At 39.7% G+C, this 17500-nt stretch overlaps 1 protein-coding gene across 2 annotated transcripts in view; it reads left to right on the forward strand.

The window, feature by feature from the left end:
* The first annotated feature begins 17151 nt into the window (after nt 1-17151).
* Nucleotides 17152-17500, forward strand: part of LOC115224846 (G protein-coupled receptor kinase 1) — a 240595-nt gene continuing 240246 nt past the window's right edge. Inside the window, exon 1 of one of the 2 annotated variants that reach the window (XM_029795790.2) lies at nt 17152-17443. In XM_029795790.2, the coding sequence (XP_029651650.1) occupies nt 17331-17443 (113 nt within the window). In that variant the 5' untranslated portion in view covers nt 17152-17330. The remainder of the gene's footprint in view (nt 17444-17500) is intronic. The other variant, XM_036513549.1, reaches the window with a different exon arrangement.

Consider the following 17500-nt stretch of genomic DNA (forward strand, 5'->3'; position numbering starts at 1 on the left):
AACACGATGAACACCGTGTGCATACACGATAATTGTTAAGGGTTCATTCAGAAAGAGAACCCTTGGGCAAGTGTCCCCTACTATAGCCTCGGGCCGACCAAAGCCTTGTGAGTGGATTTGGTAGATGGAAACTGAAAGAAGCCCGTCGTATATATATATTTATATATATGTATATATATGTATGTGTGTGTGTTTGTGTGTGTGTGTGTGTGTGTGTGTGTGTGTGTGTGTGTATGTGCGTATGTTTGTGTGTCTGTGTTTGTCCCCCCAACATCGCTTGACAACCGATGGTGGTGTGTTTACATCCCCATAACTTAGCGGTTCGGCTAAAGAAACCGATAGAATAAGTACTAGGCTTCCAAAGAATAAGTCCTGGAGTCGATTTGCTCGGCTAAAGGCGGTGCTCCAGCATGGCCGCAGTCAAATGACTGACATACGAGTTGACAGTACACAGATAACTGTATGATTTGATAGTGGACGGACAGCTATATTAGTCGGCATTTGACGAACAGCTGTACGAGTCGACGGCAGACGGATAGATGTGTGAGTAGACAATAGACGGATACTTGTATGGGCCGACAGTAGGCACATAGCTGTATGAGTCGAGAGTATACGATTGGCTATGAGTCGAACAGTACAAGCATAGCTATATGAGTCAATAGTATATGGATTGTTCTATGAGTCGGCAGTTGATGAATATTTTTATGAGAATCGTTCTCTCGTGGATAGGTAACGAGATCGTGCTTGGGTCTATGGTGCTTGAATTATGGCGAGATTTTCAATTCCAATTTGGTTTGAAACAAAACGAAAAGACATATGTTGTCAAAAAAAGAAGAAAAAAAAGGGGGAAGGAAAAAAGAGAAAAGAAAAGAAAGATGAGCATCTTACAAAGAAGGAGTTCAATGGTTTTGAAAGACAACATTTGGATTAGCAGAAATGTCGAAGATCATATTTCGTAAAACGACTGACAGTTTGAGATAAGATACAGATCGTATCTAACCAAATGGTTGAATTGATTATTTAACAGACAAAACCACAAATAATAGCCGGAGAAAATTGATTCAGTCTGCCACCAGCTTCATTGTTTGGTCATTTTCTTTTTTATCATTATTTCGGTGATAACGGAGATGATGCTGGCCGAGTGGTTACGAAAATTTCTTTTGTTTGATAACACAATTCGCATAAGAATGGTTGATATGTTGGCTGGTATTGGCCGCAAATTTTGGCATACGGTCAGCAGCTTTAGGGAAGGGTGGTAAGTTGATTACATTGGCCCCAGTACTAAACTGGTACTTATTTTATCGATCCCGAAAGGATGAAAGGCAAAGTCGACCCTAGTGCCATTTGAACTCAGAACGTAAAGACGGACGAAATGCCACTAAGCATTTCGTCCGGCATGCTAACGATTCTGCCCGCTCGCCGCCCTAATATGTTAGCTAATATTGAGCCGAATTTCCGAAAATATGAAGAATTCTAAATTTGCCACACTCATCAGTGCCCATACGCCCACCTTGGACACTCCTGAAAAAGCCAAGGACAGGTTCTACATATCCTTGGACAACGTCACCCGAAGGATACCCAACTCTGATGAGATCATTCTGCTCAGAGATTTCAATGCCAGGATCAGTAAAAGTCATCTCATCCGGACCGGCTTTATTGATCATCATGGTGTTGGGAAAATGAATGCCAATGACCTTCATCTCCCAACTCTCTGTTCCCAGCATGGGCTGGTCATTACTAACACAGTCTTCCAGCTCCAAACAATCCACAGGTCTCCTGGATGCATTCTCGATCCAAATCTTGGCACCTTCTTGACTATGTGATTGTTCGACAAAGAGATTATAGGAATGTATTGATCACCCATACTATGAGGGGTGATCAATACTTTCCGTTGAATGATCAGATCTCTCCTTCGCCTGACTCTAATCCGAAAATCACAGCCCTTTCCTCTACGATGTAGTTTCTAGCCAACCCGGGTTCTGCAACCCTGCACCAAAAATAGAAGGATGCTTGTGCCACCGCTCATCGTGTCATCAGAAATGCTCAAAGCAATTGGTGGTTTCGAAAGGCAGAATAAATTCAACGTTTTGCAGACGAGAACAAGATGTATGAATTCTACGACTGGGTTAAGAGAATCTTCGGTCCATGCAGAAGGGTGAGAGCATCTTGTGAGAGCATCCGAAAAAGCACTTTCCTATCAGTGAAGAGTTTGATATGATTTGAGCCAATTTTAATTGTGAAAATGAAACCAAAAGAAAAAGTTTCGGACTCGTTTATCATTTACTTGTTTCAATCATTGGAATGTGGCCATGCTGGGGCACCGTTTTAAAGAATTTTAGTCGAATAAATCGAACCCGGTACTAATTATGTTTCTTTAAGCCTAGTACTTATTCTATCGGGTTCTTTTGGTAAATTGCTAAGTTCCGGGGCCGTAAACAAAGTAACACTGGTTGTCAAGCGGTGATGGAGAACAAACACACAAACACCCACACGTAGATTTATACATATATATGTGGGGTGTGTGTATATATATATATATATATATATATATATATATATATATATATATATATATATATAATTTTTTTCCGTAATGAGATAAAAGATCAAGGCTGTGTAGATTAGGACATTTTCTTATTCGCATAATCACCGAACCTGGAATTTAACTATGGTCTATCTATAGCAGATATTCAGCATCACCTGACACCTTTGGGTCTCACTGACACCATTACCTCTCATAACCTATATATATATATATATTATATATATATATATATATATATATATATATAAATTAATCAAAGGACATAGTAAGTATGTTTACCTGCTTGAAATAACAGTCAAAACTCTTATTAATTCACCAAAAATAGTTACATTGGATAATAATAGAATTAAAGACACCTTCGTAAATTAATTTTTCGTGAGTTATATATGTGTGTGTGTGTGTGTGTGTGTGTGTGTGTGTGCGTGATTTAGGAGAGAGATGGAAGATAGAGGATGCAAAAATGCTTATTAATCACTACAATTGTTTCGACCCATCTAGCATCGGTCTCTCACGAGTGGGATACTTAACGACTGGATTCGGAATATCCGTCGGTAGCTGTGCCTCTTCAGGTGATTACAAGATGTATCTCATTAAAATAACTACTGTTTCACAAAATATTTCCTCAGTTTGTGTATAGAAAAGCAACAAATTAAGGGATACAGCTTCATTTTTATAGAAGATCAATAATAAATAACAGATGCCAAAAGAAACTTAAACACAAAACAGCGAAAGAAATTATTAAAGATGACCGTTAACAGATATGGATGTGTAAACGCCCTCGCTTAGATTGTATGGCACGCATACACTCGCTCGTACAAACATCCACGAAGATAGAAGCATGCGTACACGCCTGGTTTGGTGCACATACGCTCACACAGCGAATTAAATAGCTACTTAGTGTTTATAAGAATGGGAAGGCTAGAGTGAAATTTAATTCATCAATACCTTAAGATCAATTATGTTTATTAATTTGGTTACTCAATTCATTCCCACTGCATTGTGCGAAAGCGCATTTATAAGCATGTAAGCACCTCGGGAGTCTTTCAGAAATTCTGTTGATCTTCTCATTGGCCCACAAAATAGACAGGGATTCATCGGAGCAGAGTCTGCATCTCCTCGAAAGGCTATTATACGGTTGTGTGTGCCTTATTATGAACCAAGTTAGATCATATTTAATTTATCTTCCTTAGGTTGCCACACAAAATCAGCCAAAGATGTTAAATGCCTCTTGTTGATTTTCTTGAAGCTGGCGACATGGTTGCGATAACGATTCTTAAATGAATCAACCGTAGCTCCTATGTAAACGTACGATTCTCGCCTTGTCTGTACGGTATATTTATATACAAGATTTGTACTCATACAGAGGTTCATCAATGGGCATTTTGACTTTTCACTGCATGAGCATTTATTAGATTTAGTTGTATATGTGGCAGTTCTGACTTCATTTTCCTACGCGGTTACCGTGTTGGCTATGTCACTATTATTGCTACTATCACGATGTGGCCGCAGCGGGTGTTTTTCATTCTGGTTTATGTCTCCTTTCTTGGTATATATATTCAACGGGCTTCCTTCAGTTTGCGTCTACTAAATCTACTCACAAGGCTTTGGTCGACCCCGGGTTTATAGTAGAAGACACTTTCCCAAAGTGCTATGCAGTGGGACTGAACCCGGAACCATGTGATTGGGAAGCAAGCTTCTTACCACACATCCATACTTGCGCTTACATAAACAAAACCTCACACCCACCGCCAAATCCATAAAAAACTTAGTAGTCAATATAAAAAAATCTCTTACTGGAAGATACTCAATCTAGCCGTGCCCGACTATAATGATGCATTAATAAGAATTGACTACAAAGAAAAAATAGAACGTTTGGGAAATGCCCGATAAAATAGTATAAATAATGGTAAAATATTCACCACTTAAAAGTGGATGCTGCGTTAAAACACACAAATGCTGCGATATTTACCAAAAGAGAAAACTTTCATATGGTTATTTGGTGTATAAAAATAGTATTTGTGTGTTCCAACGCAACATTCACTTTTAAGTGGTGAATATATTACCTTTTGGTATTGATATTGCCTCTGTTACTTTATTTATTTTTTGGTATAAATACTGAAAGCGTTTTCTGGTTTAACCCCCCTTGTAGCATTATTTCAGGAAATAGCAATACAGCCCACGCTTCCCTGGCGATAATCAGTAAATACGCAGCACATATATATATATATATATATATATATCATAAACACTTCCGTAGGAACAATGTTAAGATTAGTCACAGCTGCTTAAATAGTTTCGTATCGTAATTCAAATACGTAACCACAATCCAAGCCATGTAAACAGAAGCACTTCGCGCCAACCGCCGAAATTTTAGAAACACTTCTTCCTATACACTTAATAACATGTGCTTCACAAAGGTACTTGTGTAGAGAGAAAAACGTATCAACTGCAGATGGCCTCAGGAGAAAGTACATTGACCCTACGAAAGATATCTTTAAAAGCGGACACGCTCAAAGCACCCATTGCTTTAGGACTAGAGATAAAGTTAACTCCACCATTATCCTGGTAAATCTGAAATTTATAGGATATATTTCTTTACTACCCACAAGGGGCTAAACACAGAGGGGACAAACAAGGACAGACAAACGGATTAAGTCGATTACATCGACCCCCAGTGCGTAACTGATACTTAATTTATCGACCCCGAAAGGATGAAAGGCAAAGTCGGCCTCGGCGGAATTTGAACTCAGAACGTAACGGTAGACGAAATACGGCTACGCATTTCGCCCGGTGCGCTAACGATTCTGCCAGCTCGTCGCCTTTAAACTTATAGGATAGCAACATAATCAACACCTGCTCGGCCCCGCAGGTGTAGCTCTATGATCGGCTCTAGCAGACGGAACCCTTAGAGAACACAGGTATCGCGTACAAACCTGTATTTGTATGTATATGTGTGTATATGTTTCTTTTCTGTTTTTAATTATTTAAATTCTTCCTGTGAGGGAGGAGGAGATGGTTTCCAACAAAGATACAAAGTCCCATCGCCGGAGAAAAGAATGTCACATTTTAAACTTGAGAAAAAGTCTGACAAATTTTGACTCTTCCGCTCAAAGATTGTATTTGTGATGTTGCGAATCGGTTGGTTGATTTCGTTTTCTGAAAACGCTAGCTTATCCAGATTACTACTCAGTTATTAACCCCCGAAACCAAGTGCACTGGTTATTACTGGTATAAATGTGATTTTATAATCTGGATACAGAAGCTGAAGGATTCGAAGCAACTGTCCATTGTGATTCTCTTTCTCTTTGATTTTCAAAGAGATATTCACATCAGCAGGACAGCCGACCTCTGTGCCGGGACGTACTTCTTTCTTGTCTGTGCCAAACAACAAAGCCTGGTCTGTTATTACACTTGACAGATGTTTCGATAGGAACCTTCCACCAGAATTCTTTGTGCCGGTACTTGTGTACGTATTCAATAACAGCGGGCTTCTCTGTATTTATTCCAGGACAGTCTTTTTACCGAAAGGTATTGTGTATTGTTTCTGTGACAACGTCGTATCGTGTAAGGAGGTAGGACCTTCGCAACATTTTTAAGCAGTAGCTAATCATGTGTGATGTATGTATGTATGTATTTACTCTCTTTACTCTTTTCCTTGTTTCAGTCATTTGACTGTGGCCATGCTGGAGCACCGCCTTTAGCCAAGCAAATCGACCCCAGGACTTATTCTTTGTAAGCCTAGTACTTATTCTATCGGTCTCTTTTGCTGAGCCGCTAAGTTACGGGGACGTAAACACACCAGCATCGGTTGTCAAACTATGTCGGGAGGACAAACACAGACGCACAAACATATACACTCTCTCTCTCTCTCTCACACACACATATATATACATATATACGACTGGCTTCTTTCAGTTTCCGTCAACCAAATCCACTCACATGGCTTTGGTCGGCCCGAGGCTATAGTAGAAGACACTTGCCCAAGGTGCCACGCAGTGGGACTGAACCCGGAACCATGTGGTTGGTAAAGAAGCTACTTACAACACAGCCACTCCTACGCCTATGTATGTACGACTTTTTATGTTTTTTTTATCCTATATATTCCTAGAAAGAAGGAAATAGTTTCTAGTAAAGAAACAGAAGGTCAATCGCTGGAATGTGGATAACAAAGTTTTGCATATTTATACTGTTCCACTTCCAGGCAGCGTAAAGCGGGTTTTAATCGGCTGTTTCTTTATTTCCTTGATGGTCCTAGATTTTGTTTTCAGATTCTCAGACATTTACTAACATAACTGAGTGCACCAAGAATTATTGGCATGGATGTAAATTTACAGTCAGGGTAGAGAAGTTGCACGTTTCGAAGTAGCTGTCCATAAATATTCCCCTTCTTACTAATCTTGGAAGAGATGTTCATATCTGCAGAACGGTTAACCTCTACGACTATACGTGCTTTTGTTTTTCTGTCCCCCATAACTTTTTCAACATCTGGCACGAAACCAGCAAATTTGAGAGTAAGGGGAAGCTTATTACATACCTCGAAATGAAACTGGAGCTATTTTGTTGACACCGAAATTATGAGAAGCAAAGTTTAGGGTTAAGGTTTGAACTCAGAATTTAAAGAGCCGAAAGGAATGCCGTTAAACATTAAACATTTTCGCCGGTTACAACTCTGCCGGTTCACCGCCATATTTCTGTCCCAAAATATAATGGTGCACCCATTACGTTTGCACATAGTAAAGTCTTGATGGGAATGTTTCTTCAAGGCGACGAGCTGGCAGAATGATTAGCACGCCGGGCGAAATGCCTAGCGGTATTTCGTCTGTCTTATGTTCTGAGTTCAAATTCCGCCGAGATCGACTTTGCCTTTCATCCTTTCGGGGAAGATTAAATAAGTACCAGTTACGCACTGAGGTCGATATAATCGACTTAATCCGTTTGTCTGTCCTTGTTTGTCCCCTCTATGTTTAGCCCCTTGTGGTCAGTAAAGAAATAAGAAACGTTCGCCGGGCGAAATGCTTAGCGATATTTCGTCTGTCTTTACGTTCTGAGTTCAAATTCCGCCATGGACGACTTTGCCTTTCTTCCTTTCGAGGTCGATAAATTAAGTACCAGTTGCGTAGTGATGTTAATCTAATCGACTGGCCACCTCCCCACAAAATTTCGGGCCTTGTGCCTAGAGTAGAAAAGGATAGGGATGTTTCATCAATATTCCTTACGTTGACGTATATGCATGCATTCGGCAACAGAGATGGTATTTAAATAAATTCCACGGGAGCCTGGCATTGTGTATTGTTTTCGGAATGACACCACATCGCGGTGGAAGGCAAAGGGTAAAAAGGGTAAAGACCCCCTTTGCTCATGAATGACCATGGGATTGCACCTAGAAAGTTACCCTCCGAGGAACAAGTCCGGGCAAGGTTGTTTATAGAAGACCAGCAGTAACCCATGCATACCGGCCACCCCATCGATATTATCCAAAGGAATGGCAAGGGCCGATACCCCTTGGCACCACTGACCTCACAACTCCTTTCTACAGCTGAGTGAACTGGAGCAACGTGAAATAAAGTGTCTTGCTCAAGAACACGACACACAGCCAGGTCCGGGAATCGAACCCACGACCTCATGATTGTGAGCCCGACGCTCCAACCACTGAGCTGTGCGCTGGCACAATGACATTACAATTCTAGATTTCTGAGACGAACAAATTTGTATTAGTCCGACTGGTGTCCTCACTTTCATTGTTGCCTTTGCTTTCACTATGTCTAGGATGATGTATGCTCCATCCTTCTTCAGGTGTCTAGTGATTCACCTTAGTGCCTTCCCTAGGATTGAACTCAGAACTTCTACGTAATTGCACTGTATTAAAATAACACTTTTGTCCACTACGCTATGTTTGCAGGCAGAGTGAGAGTGAATTTTTAAGGCTTATAAAGCTCCACCGGTGTCTTACGTCAGCTCTGAAGCGATTGCATGATACAATTCTATATTTCTGAGACGAGGAATTTGATATATTATGTATTAGCCGGACTTGTGTTCTCATCTTGATTGCTGCTTTTGACGTTTTTGGACAGCTGCTGATTGTACGTGTGATATGCGCCACAAAAGTGTGATATAATTGACATTTGAGATTGCATCTTGGGAATTTAAAGGTTTTAAGTGTTTTGTTCATTAAATATTTCGTATATTTTCTCCAGCTCTTGGATTGCAACATCTTAACATTCGAGATGTGACCTGATGTCACAGTCACGAGTCCAAGAAAGGCTACACTTCATATTAATATTATCATCATCATTTCGTCTGTCTTTACGTTGAGTTAAAATTCCGCTGAGGTCGACTTTGCCTTTCGTCCTTTCGGTATCGATAAAATAAGTACCAATCGAACATTGGGATCGATGTAATCGACTTATCCCCTCCTACAAAATTTTTGGCTCTGTGCCAAAATTTTAAATCATTATTATTATTATTGCTATAAAGCGGAGATCCGGCAGAATCGTTAGCACGCCGGGTAAAATGCTTAGCGGTATCTCGTCTGCCGTTACGTTCTGAGTTCAAATTCCGCCGAGGTCGACTTTGCCTTTCATCCTTTCGAGGTCGATAAATTAAGTACCAGTTACGCACTGGGGTCGATGTAATCGACTTAATCCGTTTGTCTGTCCTTGTTTGTCTCTTCTGTGTTTAGCCCCTTGTGGGTAGTAAAGAAATAGGTATTTCGTCCATCTTTGCGTTCTAAGTTCAAATTCTGCCGAGGTCGCCTTTGCCTTTCATCTTTTCGGGGTCGATAAATTAAGTACCAGTCGAACACTGGGGTCGATGTAATCGACTTAACACCCACCCCACAAAATCGTTGGCCTTGTGCCAAAATTTGAAACTAACATTATTATCTTCATCGTCCTTAACTGACAGGAACACATTACTCAGGCATAACCTTTTTGTAGCCTGAAGAGTTTCTTCTCAAAGTTTTGGCCGAATTATGCTGACCTTGCTCTTTGGATTCACGTGGGAGGTCATCAGAAAGTATGTGTATGTCATTGTTCAGTTTTATTTCAAGATTTCTTGCCAATAGAGAAAAAAAACCCAGTTTCTTACCCAGATCCAAAGTTTCTTCATTGGAATTTCAACAGCATCACACAGTTTCTCTTTCCTGTCTCATATAACTATGTCAGGTCCATTATATTTACATCTTATTGAGGTTTTCACTGGGACATGTATGTATGTATGTGCGCGCACATGTGCATGTAGGAATTTCAACAACAAATTTGTATGTTTTGTTTTATGTATGTATTCTCATGCATATAATTGCATATCTAGACATACTCATCTATACTTAAATGATGAACTTCTAGAAAGTTTTACAGATTTTTATAATGCCAGTGATGGCTTGGATCTGTAGTCTTTGAATCAGCTTTCTCCTTTCTGGTTTGAAGAAGAGTAATTTCTCAAGACTGGTATTTAGGCAGTGTGTTACATATCCCAGTGCCCCAAGAATTGCAGGTATAAACCTGAACTTGAAATCTGGATAGAGTAGCTGTAGATTCTTCAATAGTTCAGCGTAGGTATTTTCTTTTTCACTGATCTTCAGCTTTATGTTACCATCCGCTGGGCAGCTGATTTTCACTACTGTACACAGTTTCTCTTGTCTGTGCTACATTACTATGTCAGGTCGATTATGCTTACATCTTATTGAGGTTTTCACTGAGATATATATGTATGTATGTTTGTATATATGTGCACGTGCACGTGTGCATGTAGTAATAAGGGAAAAAGTTTTTTTCTGGTTTAACCCTTTTTATACCATTAATGTAGGAACCAGCACAGCTCACACTCCCTTGATCCTAATCAGTAAACACTCCTGCGACACATAAAAGCCCTTCTGTAGAAATAGTGTATCACATCTCAAATATGCAACCACAATCCAGATCATACAAACTGAAACATTTCACACCAACTGCTGGCATTGTACAAACACCACTCAGCACTTTACGCCATCCTTTAACTTCTAGATTTATTGGGAAAGAGAAGTAGAGATGATTTTATCTTTGGTTCTAAAGGAGAGGAGCGTGTGTTTCTTTTTTCAAGCCGACCCCAATGTTATTGTTGTTGTTGCTGCTACTGCTGCTGTTGTTGTTCTTATTGTTAAGAAGTGTTCTTGTCATGAATACCCAGTCTTTTTTCATTTTTTAAATATATATTCAGGCATAGAATATTTGAGTTTAAAAGACGGTGAGGAAGATTTAGCCGCTGTTTTTACCAAATCGAACGGTTAATCGGAGGGTCCAGCGTTGATGTTACCGCTGGGGTAGTCTTGTTGTTGTTCTTGTTGAGTCGCAGGTCTGTCCTGGCCCAGCAGATCAACTTATTTAGAGAAAAAGACTTTCTAATCGCATTCAACACGTCCTCTATTCGGACACGCTGCGTTTCGGGTTAAACATTCCAATGTGTCCTTCCATTATCTTTTAAAGGTGATGAGTTGATTTGACTGCTACTTCTAACAGCGTAGTAGAGTTCAGAAGGAAATCAGGGAGTAAAAAAGAGAATAGGGTGGGGCGGAGAATGAACGTGATGCATCATAGGCGTAGGAGTGGCTGTGTGGTGAGAAGCTTGCTTACCAACCATATGGTTCCGGGTTCAGTTCCACTGCGTGGTACGTTGCGCAAGTGTCTTCTACTATAGTCTCAGGCCGACCAAAGCCTTGTGAGTGCATTTGGTAGTCGGAAACTGAAAGAAGCGCGACGTATATATATATATATATATATATATATATAACCGTTGTTGGTATGGTTACATCCCCGTAACTTAGCAGTTCGACAAAAGAGACCGATAGAAGAAGTACTAGGCTTACAAAGAATAAGTCCTGAGGTCGATTTGTTCGACTAAAAGGTGGTGCTCCAGCACAGCCGCAGTCAAATGACTGAAACAAGTAAAAGAGTAAAAGAAAAAGTTTAAAAGTGCGAGTGTTTAAAAGACAGAGGCAGATGGACAGACATTCGGGTTAGGTGAGATAGAATCCCAGAGAAAGCATGCGAAATAAAAGGATATGTATGCGACTTGGATAGATAGATAGATAGATAGACAGATTGATGGATAGCTAGATAGATAGGTAGATAGATAGATATACAGATAGATAGATATGTTTCTTTATTGGCCACGCAGGGCTGAACACAGAAGGGACAAAATACGGACGGATGGATGGGAAGAGAGACTGTGACAGAGACAGAGAGACCATAGTGGACACGAATAGTTCAAATAATAGAGAAGAGAGAAAGAGGATCAATGTGGAAGAGACGAGTTGCGAAAACAAACTTAAAAAGAGAGAATTATGTGGTTTTGAGAGAGAAGGGAGAGAGGGAGAAAGAACTCAGTTGGCCAAGAGAGAGAGAGAGAGGGAGAGGCAGAGGGAATGAGGGAGGCTAGAGAGAGAGAAATAGAGAAAGACTAAGAAATGGTGAGTAAGGAAAAGAGGAAAATTATAGAGGAATAATCCATTATTAAGTGCAGTAGGAAAGCAGTTGAATGTTCTACGGTGTTGTTATTGTCACCGTTATTTTAGCCAGAGCAGTGGAAATGCAGTGGAATAATTGGCAGTTGTAGAAGCAGCAGAATTAGAGAGAGGATCGATGAAAGTGGAATCAATAAAAGCAGGTGAGCAATATGACTGCGACGGCTGCAGCCGTACAGGGCAACATCATCATCAGCAGCAGCAGCAACAGTGACAGCGGCACAAGGCTGTATACGCCAGCAGCAACAACAGCGGCACAATTTAGCGTCATCATCATCATCAACACTAATAGCAGCGGCACAAGGCCGCATCACCATCAGCAGCAGAATAAGGCAACGTCACCGCCAAGTGGCAAAAGGCAGCCTCACCGTCACCAACGGCAGCAGCTCTACGCAAGTAGAAACCAACGACAGCCGAGCCAAGGAAGGAGCTCTTCTATATGGTCACTCGACATGCTAGAAATAACAGCTAAATCTCCCTCGAATCACATGTTAGCTTCTTTAAGAACATATTCGACAAATGGACGCGATGGTCACAGATGGAAGACTTTTGATCATAGGTCTTCTCGATGAGAAAACATCATCTCCATCAGTGGTATGACTGTATCCGCTCGGCCTGCTAGAAATAGAAACCAAATCTCCTTCATATCGTATCTTAAAAGAAGAGAAATGCACATTGGATAGGGTAGTCTTAGATGGACAATGCTTGAATAAAACAGCCAAACAATATGATGGGATAGTCACGGCTGGAATACACTTTGATCTTAGATCTGCTCGATCGGAGCTGACCAGGAGCTAAACAAACAGATGTTGTGACAGGCCATCACGATGAAGGGACTTCTATGTGGTCATTCCACTTGCTAGAAAATAGCAGCTAAATACCTCAAATCACACACACACACACACACACATATATATATATGTCTATATATATATTATATATATATTATTTTAAAGATTACATTGAATAGTGTAGGCTAGAGACATTATTCTTAAAAACAAGACGAGGTGGTCGAAGGAATATTTTCAGCGCAGGTCTTTTTTAACCAAGATCTGGTCCTTTTCATATATACAACATATGAAAAAAAAAAACAGAATTATAGACGAGGTGGTCACGGTTGAAGTGCCATTTGATCATGTTTGCTTAATAAGAGCTGGACTAGGGTTAAAATAAACAACCGCAGCAGCAGCAGCAGCGACGGCGGCACAAGTCAGCAGCAGCAACAGCAGCAACAGCAACAGCCAGCCTCACAAGGGACACGGTAGAGGTCGTCGGAGTAGTGGTGTGAGAGAAGGGAAAAGTGAGAGTGATATAGAAGGGAAAAGGGAGGAGTGAAAGACTAGGAGTGAGAAAGGGAGGGAAATGGAGAACCGAAACAAAATAAACAGATAGAATGAGAGAGAGAAGGGGGGAGAAAGAGAGGGAGATTTGAAGGGAGATGATAAACAAGGAAGAGAAGATAAGAATATGTAACAGGATATATATATATATTAGATAGATAGAGAGATAGGCAGATAGATAGAGATATAGATAGATAGATATACAGATAGATAGATAGATGGATAGATAGGCAGTAGAGGAAAATGATGTAGAAAGCAACAAGGGAAGGAAAAAAACGGAGTGAGATGACGGAAAAATTAGAGGGAATTTGTGAAGACAGATGAATAGGAAAACTGTAATAATAGCTTAAAATGGAGAGAAAAAGAGAAAAAAATGAAGGACAAGAAGAAAAGGGAGAGGGAGAGGGGGAGAAAGAAAGTGATAAAGTGAATGAAGGAGAAAGTAAAGAACGAAAGTAAAAGAAATGGGGCGGAGGGGGTTGAGAGATGAGGATAGTGTGAGGTGAAGAAGAGAGGAAGACACAAACGCATATATATGGCCACACACACACACACACACACACACACACACTTCTATATAGAAAGAGAGACAGAGAGAGAGAAAGAGAGACGGGAAGAAATAGACAGAGAGGAGAGAGAGAGAGAGAGAGAGGAGACTAATAATGAAGTAGTAAGACTAATAAATACATAGAAGAGAGAGAGACATAAAGAAAGATAAATATATGGAGAGTAAGAGAGATACATAGTGAGGAAAAGAGAGAAGAGGGAAGATAGTACATATATCTAGAATGGAAGACAAATACAGGGAAAGAGGAGAGAGGAGAGACCAGGAGAGAAGTGGAAGGAGAAACTGGTAGATATGGTAAAAGATAAGAGGAAAGATAGACATATGTGAGATGGGAAAAGGAGAGACAGACAAATACGTAGAAAGAGAGAGGAGAGAAAGTGATGTGACATTTAGAGAGGAGAGACAAATACACACACACACACATATATAATATATATATATATATGAATAGAGAGAGTGGAAAAGAAAGAGAGAAACAAACAAGAGAGAAGAAAGGAAAGACAGATATGGAGAGGAGAGACAAACGGACATATAAAAAGAGACGTAAGGAGAGAGAGAGGCAAATGAAAGAGACAGATACATAAAGAAAGAGAGATAGAAGAGACAGTTAGAAAAATAGAGAGAAAAAGAGAGAGAAGGAGAGTCAGAGAGACAGAGAAAGAGGAGAGACAAATAGGAGAAATAAAGATATACTGAGAGAGAAGACAGACGTATAGAGAAAGAGAGATAGACAGATAGAGAGAGAAGAAGTATGAGGAGAGTCTAACAGATATAGAGAGAAAAGGCGAACATATATACAGAAGAGAGGAGAGACAACGCGGGAGAAAGAGAGAAAGTGTGTGTGTGTGTGTGTGTGTGTGTGTGAGAGGAAAAGCAACAGCACCGGCGGCAAGGGTAGCAGTAGCAGTAGCGGCAGCAGCGCAGCAACAGTAGCATCATCATCATCATCATCATCATCATGGTTAGCAGAAGCAACAGCATCGGCAGCAGCGACAGCAGTCAACGTACAGTAGTTTGAGGAAAAGATAAGGAGGAAAGGAGAGAGACAGAGAGATGCAGGGAGAGAGACAAGGAGAGAGAAGATGAGGAAGTGAAGAGATAGAGGAGGGAGAAACAAATAAATGGGGGGAAGGAAGAGGATGGGTAGAGAAAAAAAACGGAGAGGGACAGGATGGAGTGATAAAGAGTTTGAAATACGGACGTATGCATCTATGTATGAATGAATGTATGTATATATTTATGTATATATAATATGTTTGAATGTATGAATATATATGAACATCTGTGTATTTACGGAGCGAGAGAGAGAGAGAGAGAAGGTGAAAGAGAGAGAGAAAGGGTTAATGAGACAAAGAGAAGGAGGGGCAAGATAAAAACGGCTACGGTGAAAGTGATAGAATAAGAGTTAGAGAGAGAGAAAGGGAGGGACAAGATAAAAACGGTTGAGAAGGTAAGAGAGACAGAATAAGAGTTAAAGAGAGAGTGGGAGAGAGGGACAAGACAAAACGTGTGAGGTGAAATAGAGTGAGAGTAAAAGGAGGAAGAGAGGGAGAAAGAGAAAGAAGGACAAGATAAAGATAAGAAGGTAAAGTGAACGAGTAAGAGTTAAACACAGTGAGGAAAAGGAAGTAGAGAGAGAGAAAGAGTGAGAGTGGTAAGCGAAAAGAGAAAGAGTGAGAGTGGTAAGCGAAAAGAGAAAGTGTGTATATGTGAGATAAGGAAAAAAGTGACAGTGAAGAAAAGGAGAGAAAGAGAAGTAGTGTGTGTGTACTTAAAAGAGAGAGGGAAAAATAAGTCAGAGGGAAGAGGAGAAAGACGATAAGAGAGGGGGAGAAGGAGAGAGGAGAGTTTTAGTGTTGAAGTTGCGGTAGTGGAGTGAGTGAGTGACGAAGAGTGATAGTGATGGACTAGAGAAAGAGGGGGAAAGAGTGAGAGTAAGAGAGAGTAAGGCGGTGGGGGCAAAAGACAAACTCGCTTTTTGGTGGGGTTTTTGTTGGTTGTGTTATGCGGCGCTAACGGAGACAAGAAGCATATCACGGTTCTCACTCACGCAGACACACGCTCACTCCGTAGGTCCGAGTGAGCGAGTGAGTGAGCGGGCGGCCCCCCGATTAGATTATATACACACTGTAAATAGACAACATAATATTATACACACAAAACAAGGACGAAAGAATACAAAAAAAAGCAACCCATATATACATACATAAACCATATATATATGTGTATATATATATATATATATATATACATGTATATATAACATCTATGTATATGGTATGTATAGAGCATAGTTGCACAGACATGCCTATATACACATAAGGGAAACCAATTATATAAATGATATATATTTATATACAGTTATGAATATATGTATGTAGATGTACACATATATTTATACACTCACGTCAAGGTGACTATATACAACGAGGAAAATTAATTGCTGAGACGATCGCGACTGCATGTATATATAAAATATATATGTATATATATATATGTCTTATGTGAAAAGGAAAGTTGAGTGACAAGAGGAAAAGGAGCAAAATAATAATAAAAAAAAAGAGATAAATCCATATATATACATATATAAAATATATATATATATATACACGGGATATCAACAGATCTTTCTTTTTTTGAAACAAAACGTTTATCATTTTATTACATATTTTGAATTTGAAATGATACCAAGAAAATAATATTACTATTTTACTATTTTTATTATTATCTCCAATAATAATAATAACAACAACAAGCAGAGGAAAATAACAAAATAACACGCACGCGCACACATATTTATTTACAAATATATATTTACATACACATGTATTGTATATACATGTAAAAAAAATATTAAATAACAAGTGAAATATACATGTATATATATATCTGATAATACAGTATATATTACATATATATACACATAGGAAAAACCTACATACACACATACATACACGCATATTTATATACACACCCATACAAATAAACATATATATATATATGTAAACTACACACACATAAAATAACAGAGATCGGGCAAAATATACATACATATATATACATATACACACATATATATACATACATACATATACACATATATATAATATATATATACATATATATATATATTTACACACACACACACGCTGCCATATATATATATATAGGAGAGAGAAGAGAAGAGAGAGGGTAAAGCCGGAGTGAATTGATCTGGATTTGTAGTAATCGAAGGGGTTTAGAGAAGAGAAAAGGTGTGTGGTGTTTGTGCGAGGAGGAGGAGGATTCCTTGTGGAAAGAAGAAAGAAGGAGGAGAAGAAAGAAGGAGAAGGAGGAGGAGGAGGACGAAATCCCTTTTCTTTCTGATTCTACTAAACAAAGATGGCGGATTTGGAAGCTGTTCTCGCCGATGTCAGCTATCTTATGGCCATGGAGAAGAGCAAGTCTTCTCCGGCCGCCAGAGCGAGCAAGAAAATTGTTCTGCCCGACCCCAGGTAAGCACCACCATTCATTCACTAACCACACTAATCGTTCTTCTTCTTGTTCTTGCT

This window comes from Octopus sinensis, linkage group LG26 (genome assembly GCF_006345805.1).
Source record: "Octopus sinensis linkage group LG26, ASM634580v1, whole genome shotgun sequence".
NCBI lineage: Eukaryota > Metazoa > Mollusca > Cephalopoda > Octopoda > Octopodidae > Octopus > Octopus sinensis.